The sequence below is a fragment of the Paramacrobiotus metropolitanus genome, unplaced genomic scaffold (assembly GCF_019649055.1).
Source record: "Paramacrobiotus metropolitanus isolate TYO unplaced genomic scaffold, Prichtersi_v1.0 Parri_scaffold0000079, whole genome shotgun sequence".
In the NCBI taxonomy this organism is placed as follows: domain Eukaryota; kingdom Metazoa; phylum Tardigrada; class Eutardigrada; order Parachela; family Macrobiotidae; genus Paramacrobiotus; species Paramacrobiotus metropolitanus.
The window spans coordinates 649,682-660,388 of record NW_026570299.1 but is presented as its reverse complement, the minus strand read 5'-3'; the positions used below and the strand labels follow the sequence as shown (position 1 = coordinate 660,388).

Sequence of the window (10,707 nt, the reverse complement as noted above, 5' to 3'; positions counted from 1 at the left end):
GGGAAGTGCGGTGTCTGTCCTCGGAACATTTATTGAAGTGCGAGACAACGAGGACGTTTTTTTAGCTTTTAGATTGGCTGATCGGGAACGATTAGTGCCCGATGTTGTTTTTCTGCTCAGCTCGGCTGTGATTTTGTTATTATTGAAATAAAACTTTCTCTGTTAAGGATAAGGATCAACGATTACTGGCCCATTGAATGGGCCATTGCTGAACGGAAAAATGAATAAAGCCAGTTCTTGTGACATACGAAAAGCCCAGCAGTGAACGATCCTTAACTTTCTGAACAGTCCTCTATCTGTGGGTCAGCACAAAACGAGGGCATTTTTAAACTTAGATCGGGGTTTCTGGGATTGTTTCGTACTGTTTGTAGATAAATAAGCTCATCAAAGATAAAATCCCCACTTTGCGTGTGACACTGCTTTGAATGATTTATCAACCGCGCTTTGCGCTAGCCTCTATCAAAATTAATGAGGCGTCTAAAAGCTGTCGCCCGCTGTTTCTATGATAAACGACGCCGACGTGTTATTAACTATGTACATCTGAAATTCGCATATATACCGAAAAGGAACAAACACGCAAACGCTCTTTCCAGAATCAGTAGTCTTACTCAGTTTCCAGACAGAGCGCATACCGTCTCAACTGCCGTACCCAGTTTCCCTTGCTGCACAGGACATGGCAAACATAACCGCCGTTGACACTCAAACATGGACATACGGCGCTATCGGTCGTTTGACCTTATGCATTCTACAGCTGTGTCTTAATGTCGGAATGCTGTGCGTTTTCATCTTCCGTCCAGCGCTGCGTTCAACCTTCACAGTCTACATCATAGCCCTGCTATCTTTCAACATCCTGTACTACAGGAGAATATCATCAGTCGGCATCAGAGCACGGGTGTCGGATGAATATAAAAGAGCAGAATTTATACAGTACGCTCGTCGCGCTAATCGGCTACGATCTGCAAATCGCTTTTATTGTGTTTGCTTATCCTTTTCTTCTGTACAAGCACAAAAAACGGCGAAAAATTATGAACGGATCGACGTTGGCGCTGAATCGATCTACAATGGCAGTCGCCAGAGCCGTGTCCACCTTCGACATGCGGGGCCAATCTTCGGTAATTATTGTTGTTACTAAGGAAGAGTGTGTCAAAGCAAGATTTTTTGCACGTCCCTTGCAAACCTTTCTCTTCGCGCACTCACATACTCGTGGTACTTTGAATATTGATTACTACCAGCAATCAACAGCAAGATAGTTTTGGTACTTGTACATAATAATTATTATTACTGTAGTATTAGTAAAGTTGACCATTTTAAAAATGCTAAGGAAGCAAAGCACACAGAAACTGCTTTTTTTGTAGCAGTCGACTACGTCCACTCCGAGAAATCTACGTCCATTCGTGGTGCTAACGCTGTTGACCTTCAGCGTGCTGATCTGCTGGACCCCGGATGAAGTCTACTGGACCATCGCCTGCTTCACGACGGTGACAGAATTTCCGACCGTGGAAACTTTGACAACGGTGTTGTTCGCCATGCAGGCTGTAATGGATCCTATCATTTTCGCCATGTCTTTGACTATTTTCAGAGCGTTCATACTGCAGACATGCCGTTCATGGTTCTACAGGAAACACTGAAATGCTGACATGGCAATTTATCGGAACGGTGACCCGCCATTTCATCCCTGATATTTCGTCAGCCGTCAATTACGAACCGACACGAACAACGACCCGACACGAAGTCGAGTTGGCTTTTTGTTATATGTAGCGAACAAATTGTAAGAGAACCCCCAACAATTCCGCACACCATTAAGTTGCATTAAAAACCAGCATGTTTTGTCACTTTAAATATTCAGCTGATTTTACATTTTTATCTGTATCGTTTCGGTTGCAGCAGTGTTTTGTCCCTGTATTTAATTTCGTCTTGCCGCGTATATTGAACACTCAATATACTCGTATTAACAAAAATATAAAAGATTCATATCCATGTCTGAGATCTGGGCACAAAAGATGTGTTGGCTTCGATTAAATTCATGCCACTTCCACCACAACCGGCAAAACAGAGACAAGTAAACATGACCAAATCCATGGAATACAGAAAACGAGACACTGGTACGTAATTATTTGACATTATGGATAAACTGGGCGCATATGGAATGAGCACAGGGATAATATGTCTTCAGCTGTGAAAACGTCGCTGTTCCCGAGGAGGCTGTAGCAGAAAATTTTAATGCAGCTAGTTGGTACCTACATTCATCAGAATTCAGCGTTCTTGGTGAACAACGGAGGTATAAATATGCATAGGGGCAGTTTCACTTCCGCTTCGACTATTTTCGGCCGACACTCACTTTGGAGCGAACTCGTACAATTTCGGTTAAATGCATTATTAACAAAAAAGTCAGAATTAATGTGTAGCAGAACCAAATAACAATAATTTCAGTATTATTCACGCTCCACAAGAAAACGCACCGTCACGAGCCAATAAACGACAGATGCCCAGAAAGAGGACGAAACCGAATACTGAATAAGGCATTTTTGCACAGTCATTAGCGGAGAATGACGTGCAGCTTTGAGGCAGGTTGTACACAAGTGGCATCCCGGGTCAGTACTCTTTTCCCAAGGGGCAGCGTGACACCGTAAGGGCCATCCGTTCAAGAGAAAGTCTGCATGGTGGTTAAAGTTCCGCTTCGATTCACAAATTGATGGAAATCCCGGTTAACGGACGACGATGAGGCTTAAGCTTTCTTTTTCTACTTTGGTTTGACCTGGGACCATGACAAACGCAGCAATGCAAGATTTTGCATTGCAGAATATCAATGCTGTCAAGCCACAGGTAGTGGTAAGATAAATTGTAACAACAGCCTATCTGGCTGCTGTTCTAGTGGGGTGACGATCAGCCTTTACAATGATTATGCGGCTGTTAGGATGAAAGGTGGCACGGCCGGCAACGATGCTGGCCGAGGACGCTCTTGCTAATGTAGCAAAGTTACACAGGCGGTTGTGATTGGGATGACACAGGTTCATCCCAAGCGGTCAAACGCAACAACGTGGCTCAAGGCATGTTTAATGACAACAGTAATGCAAGAAACGGAGCAAGGTTTAGGGCAAGGTTAAGCAAGCTGATGCAAGCTGTAGCAAGCAGACTACCAGACGGAATTCTAGGAATTCGTGAGTATTAGAAGTAGCCGGTAAAATGGACAGAAAATCATAACGCGATGAAATGATAAATCATAGCCGGGTGGTCTTATCGTTCGTACAAATACTATCGCTACAATACAATCATTGTTTTATGTTGCACTGTTCATTATTACACTAATTTTATTACTCATTGACCTTCTGCAGATTAACGTAAGGTTTCTGATGTTTATTAACATTGTCATAGGAGTACGGCCGTAAATTAGGGCTAGAAGAAAACGCGATCTGTTCATTTAGACTTCATTACCGTCATACGTGACCATTTTGTTGGAACCGACATCCGTACAAAACATTTCCTAATTTCCTGTCCCAGAAGAAACTGTCATATTTTAAATGAATGTTACAATACACCATGCCAATTTCATGGGAATTTTCCCTTGACATTCTTCAGCCTCCTGTTATTTCGGAAGTTATATGCCGATGGCCCCTATGTAGTGTTGCTCTCACAGCCTCACCGATCGATAGGATGAATTGAAGGCGCCCGCTGACGTGTTGTTTACTTTCAACTAAAGCTGTTAAAAGGCTCGATATGACGGTATTCGTAATTATAAACTGCATTAACCGGATTGGGATTGCCTAGAGACGTTTTCGCCAACTGTTTTTCACAAGCAAAGTAATCTGCGCGATTTCCTGATCCAGTATATTGTGTCTGTTAGATTTCTTGAGTTTCCGCTCACCATGTGGAACGTTTCCAACATAACGGAACCTTTACATCAAACATGGACATACGGCGCCATCGGACGTTTGACCTTTTGTATTCTGCAGCTGTGTCTGAACATCGGCATGCTGTGTGTGTTTATATTCCGTCCAGCGCTGCGCTCCACTTTCACCGTCTACATCATGGCCCTGTTGTCCTTCAACATCTTCTACTGCGCTGGCCAATATCCTCTGGAAGTCATACGCCAAACTTATCCTCGCTGGTGGCTGTCCGAGCACGCGTGTCGGCTGTATCTGTACGAAATCTGGGTCGTCTGCAGCGCCACCATGCACATGCACGTTCTCATCACCATCAACCGCCTCTGGGCGGTGGTTTTCCCTGTTTCCTATCGACAGAACCACACCACAAAGGTTGCGGTTTTAATGTGTTTGGGGATGGTGACTTATGTCCATCTTGTCTGTTTTCCGTTATACATTCGCGATCAGCTATACTTTCATCAGTCGGCATCAGAGCACGGGTGTGTGATGAATATAAAAGAGCAGAATTTATATAGTACGCTCGTCGCGCTAATCGGCTACGATCTGCCTATCGCTTTTGTTGTGTTTGCTTATCCTTTTCTTCTGTACAAGCACAAACAACGGGGAAGAAGCGTACATGGAGCAACAACGGGACCTTCTAAAACCTTGCCTACCTCTGAAACGCGAGGATCAGTTTCGGTACGCTTGTAATTACAACCGTAACGAGTAACTACTCGTTCAGGTTACTTGTTGTAAGACAGGCTTTGGTCTGTGCTATCTTCGAAATATATTTTTTGCACCATTTATTAGCACATAGAGCAGATGAGTACAGTGCGTTGTCAAAGTAATAAAATTACTAAAGAGTGAAAGCAGGAACGGCGATTCTTTTAGCATGCGCATCGATCCAGAACCAACAGTATTCACCCCCACGGTGGCCGGAAGGGAAATGTGCGTCCATTTCTGGTGCTGACGCTCCTGACCATCAGCGTGTTCGTATGCTGGACTCCGGATACATTATTCTGGACTATTTCCTGCTTTACTACGGTGACGGAATTTCCGACGGTGGAAACATTGACAATGGTGCTGTACTCGATGCAGGCTGTAATGGATCCTATCATCTTCGCCATGTCTTTGGCTAGTTTCAGAGCATATGTCGTACAATCATATCGCTCGTGGTGTTGCCGCAAAAATTAAATGGCTACTCGTATAAAATTTGACTTCATTTTCAGGTACCTATCAAACTGTATTGTGTACTTTTTTATTATGCTCGTTTCGCTTCCGCCTTTTTCGTTACTCGTGGAAATCGCGAAACGCTACTCTTGCACATGTGCAGGTTATTATGCTTTTTTGGCATAATCCTGCTTCGACAGTTTTGCCATATTCATTGCCATGCCGATTCGCGTTGGTTACTGCCTTAAAATAGCGATGAATTTTGTCTTCTTCTGATTACTGCTTGTTGCACTTGCTGCGTACCGCGTATGAAATAATATAACACTGTTGGACAATATACTCAGCAGAAAAAATGCATACATTGAAATCTTCTAAATCTAAAAATTCATACATCAAATGTCAAAATAATGCATTTGTAAATACATCTTTTGTAAATATACTTGGCTCACCTTTAATACATATCCGTATACTGTAAGAGTATACCGTAATTATCGGATTTGGGGCCCCCCCCGCAATAAGAGCCCCCCCCGTAATAAGCCCCCCTCCCCGACCCTGTTTGAAAAATAAGACCACCCCCCGAAATTACGCCCCAGGGGCCGTTAATAAATGTCGAGCGCCGCAAAATGATAGGTATACCGCAAAATTTAGCCGCAAAAGTTGTTGTAATTTAATGAGAAACAGTTAACGGACATCATTATAATGCGGTGTTCGTTGGCAAACAGCTGTATAAGGAGGTATGCACTCCAAAATGTTGCTCCCAAGGTAGTGCAGTTGCATATACCGCCGATAATACCGGTAACTACTGCGTTCAATTTCGCTAGAACACGGTGCGCAGTTGTTTGAAAAATAATGCCCCTCTCCAAAATGTATCGTTTGAAAAATAATGCCACCCCCCGAAATTGCGCCCCCTCCCCGAAATAAGCCCCCCTCCGCCATGGCATTCGAACTATTTGCACCCCAGGGCCACAAATTCGATAATTACGGTACGTGTGCTTTCGCCGTTTTAAATACACTTTTGTAAAAAGGGGCAACATACACTACACAGGCTCTAAGCAGAAATCCAAAGCATTCGTAGCAACGGTTGTAAATGTGCGTGCAGTAAAATGATGGTTAAACGGCATAAGTAGTGCGCCCTGTCGACAACCGGGCAAACATTGCCAGGAGGAATTATACTGGAAAAACAGGAGCAAGTTGCCGAATAAGGTCAAGGAAAGTTTCCCGTGTAAAAACAACACCAGATTGCCGGAACTATACCCAGGATGAGATTACTGGAAAGGACATTGATACGTTTTTTACTACGAAACGCCCCATGTACCATTTCAAAACAACCGGAGATAATATTTCACCGCTGTGCCGATTATTAAGGTCATAACTGTAACACGAGCCCGCATTGCGGCGGTGCATGTAAAGAATAAATAACTTGCTTTGACGGCTGCACTTTCCAGTGAAAACGCTGATAAGGTGCAGAACAAAACAGCTTTCTGAACGCTATCATAATGCCATTGCTATGCCAAGTCCAGAATCCACTGAGCATCTAAAACGACAAAACATGGTGATTTCTAGAGAGCATTTTAACGTGCGCAACATTTTACAATTTTAACGTCTTTATAAATAATTACTAGCAGACCCCGCGCAGACTGCACGGATTAAATGAGCAATGGGTTCCCAAATGCAAAAAATATACTCACGAGTTCTGAGTTATTTTCTGACTGGCAGACTCCGTGCGAATTATGCGGAATAAATCGGCTAGGTGCAAATTGCGTTACCAGTTCCCGGACATACCGGTATTCAAATCCAATGACAATCAAATGCTAGATTTCATTCACTGCTACTAAAAAAGGGCTAGTACTTTGTATTTTCGCTATTATTCCTTGTTCCAACTCAGAAATTCTGCCTCGATGATTGTGGCATTGTTCAGGTTAAATTACGCAACGGAACAAAAGCCGGAGCAGCATATGTACATGGTGCCGGTTCGCCTTTTTCAACGAAGACCGCGCCCGCTAGGCAACTGACTGGACGTCGTGGGTGAACGCACTGCCCACCCTAACGTTAAGAAAACAGGCGAATCTGAAGACTGAAAGTGCGGCGATTATTTGTCGCGCTCATAGTTCGTGTTCTTCTGCTTTTATAAGAACGATGCCCAACTGCATACATTCTGACCCTATCAGCATAATAATAAACTACGGTTTACGCGAAGTGGTACAAATGTAAGCATTGCGTAAGATACAAGAGAGTTTCATCACATTCATTTACTGTAGCCGACAATTTCCTGTCGGATCCCACGCTTCACTGCCAACGCATTGGCTGCACACCAGCATTCCACTTGGGTCCACCGTCTTTTTAATCTGCAGCAAACGGTCGTAATTCTTCCCCCAGAAGGCTTGTTGCCAATGCGGCTCCGTTGTGGAGGCTTCATTAAAATACGCTCCGGAATCCGGGTACGCATCGCGCCACACTTGCGCTCCGCTTTCCAGCATGCCCTTTAAAAGAGCCACGTCCTCCTCGGTTGTGGTCGGCAGCCACCCCACCGCCAGAATGGCATGCCAGGCTGCTTTGCGCCACGCCAGGGTCACCGACGTCTCTATCGATTGAGGATCCTTACTGCGGACGCCGTTGCCGGATACGTGGAGAATGCCAAAGCCAAACAGGAAGTTGGTCTTCGCCGCGGCCGCAATGATGTTCTGGGCGACGCTACGCGATTGGTTGAGCGCAGCTGCGGGGATGAGACGAGTGCCGAGAGTCGTACGGATTCCAGGGGATAGGCTCTCATCGTACACACCAACGGTGTTCGCCCACGAACGCCAGTCCTGTTAAACGAAACGTAAGAAACAGCCGTCAGGTATCAACGTTTTGCCGCTCAATATGGTTTTTTGATACTAAAAAATTCAGTCAGTTCGAACTGATTTGGCAGAACTGATAGACTTCGAAATAAACTAAACATCAGTAAGTTAATTAACGGTTTTACAGAATAGAGTCAAAAACTGAACGGTTTTCTGTGCAGAAACGAATCAAATACTCTTCGGGATTCATGCGTACCGACACTCCGTTAAAATGCTGGACAAACCCGCCGACATTCGCAAACGGTCCGACCAGAAAACCCGAAGACGCCTGCATCGCCACCAATTCGTCCTTTATCGCTTCAACCGGCACCAGTGCATTCGGCCAATCGGCCGGCACAATCCACATCAAACTAAACCCAAATGCTGCGTTAAAATAATAATAACCGCCCCATCCGACCGCATCCAGATCAGCGGTACGCCGGGACAGGACCTCCAACACATCCTCCAACTGCTTGGGATTCAAATCACCAGTCTTATTGGCCGCCAGAATCTGGATGGAATAACTGGTGAAGCCGTTGGGAACGGAATGCAGCTGGTACGTGACGGACGTGAGGACACCATAGGTTCCGCCTCCTCCCCCGCGCAGCGCCCAGAAAAGGTCCGTGTTCTGGCACGCGTTGGCCGTTAGAAGTTGCCCGTCGACGGTGACGATTTTCATCTCCAGGACACTGTCCACGGCCAGACCGAACGACGGCGAGATGATGCTGTGACCGCCGCCGAGAATGTATCCACCGGCTGCGCCGATGTCGAAACAGTTGCCGGCGACGATGGCGTACTTTCCGTTAAAGTCTTGCTCAACCTGAACAAATATGTCTATACAATGTAAGATAACAAATTGGAAAATGATGCACCGTTTTAAGGCGAATTGCGCGAATATTCTCTTCTCTGTTCACACTGCTGGCGATTTGTGTGACTGGATGTTTTTCTGTTAAATACTGTTTAATGATTCGAAGCGGATAAATTTGCTGCTTCACTAGCCTACTGGCCAGCTTACCACATGATTTTTTTATTGCTAAATCGTGTCCTTGATATGAAATTCTCTTTAAGCGCGTATAAAGATTTCGCATTCCGATTTCCGAGTAAACACTTCATTAATTTTTTAATGTTTCTTATGTGCGGCCTTTAATTAAGGGCTATAAACAGGCAGTTATTACCTTTGGATACACATCATCCCATGTTTTTCCACCCGCAACCGTAATAACAGGGCCGACACTCTGGCTGCTGGCATCGCAGCCACTAAGTGTAAATGACGTCTTCGTCTCCAGTTGTCCTTCGAAATTGTGAAGCCAGATTAGCAGCGCTCCGGGTGCCGTGCTGCGCCCGAGATAATCGTGTCCAGTCGTTTTCACCACCACCCGCAGATTGTGCTTACTGGCAAAACTCATTGCTCTCTGGATATCCTCCGGACTGTGCGCATCCACAGCGTACGCTGGCGTCCGACCACTTTGACACACCACGCCCCATTCGTTACCGCTTTCCAGCGTGCAGCGCTGCGCGCCCAGATCTTCCCAGTTGAAGTTCTGCATGCTGCCGGGTTTGGTGATCAGGAAGCCGGGACGGTTGTAGTATTTCTGGATTTGCTGGCAATCACGGGAATTAAAGCCGGCACCAGCGTAACACGGATAAGCTAGCAAAATTAATCAGTTCTATGTCATTGGTTTAATAAACTTGACGGAGAGTTGCTGTACCGGTTGGATGTGGAATGACCAGACGACCGGCTAGACTCGTATTGAGCGCATTCCAGTCTGCATCACTCGGCCAACATGAATCACCCGGAAGACAACGACATTTTGTGGAGTTTCCGCCGTTGATATTGCTGTACGACTGTGCTGCGGCATACTTCGATAGTAGTACGAAATATACGAGTAAAGCCTGAAACATCATTGGAATTTTATGTTACAAGGAAATTATAGTCTTCCAGGAATAATTCCGCTGTATATTACAAGGGGAATGATGAGAGCGCGGAATGCCATTGTAGAGCCAGTAAACCGTCTGGATTGCTAACGATCACGCCATTCAGCGGCTAATAAGTACCGTCACACAATTGCTTTATACGCTTTATACGGCTAAGTGGTTCTTAGAACTAGAATGTTGTGTTATTGGATTTTCACTCAGAGAATTAAAATACCAATTATGGTCAATCATTACAGCGTTAACGGTTAAAGTGCGATAACAAGCATTGCGCATACACTATAAACAACGTGCATTTTGTTCGCTTCAAATCACAAACAGTCATTATTTTGTTGGAGAAGCCTGTCAAGTTAGATCCATTAATTTTGTCTTACTGTCAATCCAACGCGCTTTGCCGAGATCGTTGCAAAAATATCTGTGCACCAGCGTCCGTCGAACGACGATGAACATTTTCTGTCTATGCCTGAACCATTAAGAAAGCATTTATGACGGTTGTTTGTAATTTGCTCCATGCGCCGCACAACTGTAGCAACATGGTGATACATGAACAATGATACATGTCTACAATGGGGAATTTAATGAACTTCCGATTGGTGTCACGTACAAGCGGCGCATTCAATATCAAATGTTCCAAAACCGAAATTCCAATAATTTCCAATACTAGGAATTAACAGGTCTATAAGAACGCTTGCGCAGTTCTGAATAGATGTTACAATTCTTTGATTCTGCAGTAACTTACTGTATAACAGAGGCCGCGTTTTAGATTACAGTAAAGGGGTTAACTGGATAAATTTCAAAAAATACTTCGCAGAGTCTATGACTGTCTTCCCTCATAGATCCGGTACACCTATACAGTGAAACTCCTCTTAACATTCACCTTCCTATAACATTCACCTCTTTACTGCATACATGAGGCTGGGAACCAA

General features: G+C 44.7%; 2 protein-coding genes across 2 annotated transcripts; one reads left to right on the top strand and one right to left on the bottom strand.

Annotated features, from left to right (window-relative positions):
* Positions 1-3,863: 3,863 nt before the first annotated feature.
* On the top strand, positions 3,864-5,054 carry LOC129595551 (allatostatin-A receptor-like). The gene is made up of 2 exons (XM_055492596.1): positions 3,864-4,559; positions 4,752-5,054. Exons 1-2 carry the CDS (start codon positions 3,864-3,866, stop codon positions 5,052-5,054), a joined length of 999 nt encoding a protein of 332 aa, XP_055348571.1.
* A 2,093-nt stretch (positions 5,055-7,147) lies between these two features.
* Positions 7,148-9,966, bottom strand: LOC129595554 (uncharacterized). The gene is made up of 5 exons (XM_055492599.1): positions 9,814-9,966; positions 9,559-9,742; positions 9,025-9,497; positions 8,067-8,669; positions 7,148-7,837 (listed from the first exon to the last, which is right to left on the bottom strand). Exons 1-5 carry the CDS (start codon positions 9,841-9,843, stop codon positions 7,280-7,282), a joined length of 1,848 nt encoding a protein of 615 aa, XP_055348574.1. The 5' UTR covers positions 9,844-9,966; the 3' UTR covers positions 7,148-7,279.
* Between the last annotated feature and the right edge of the window lie 741 nt (positions 9,967-10,707).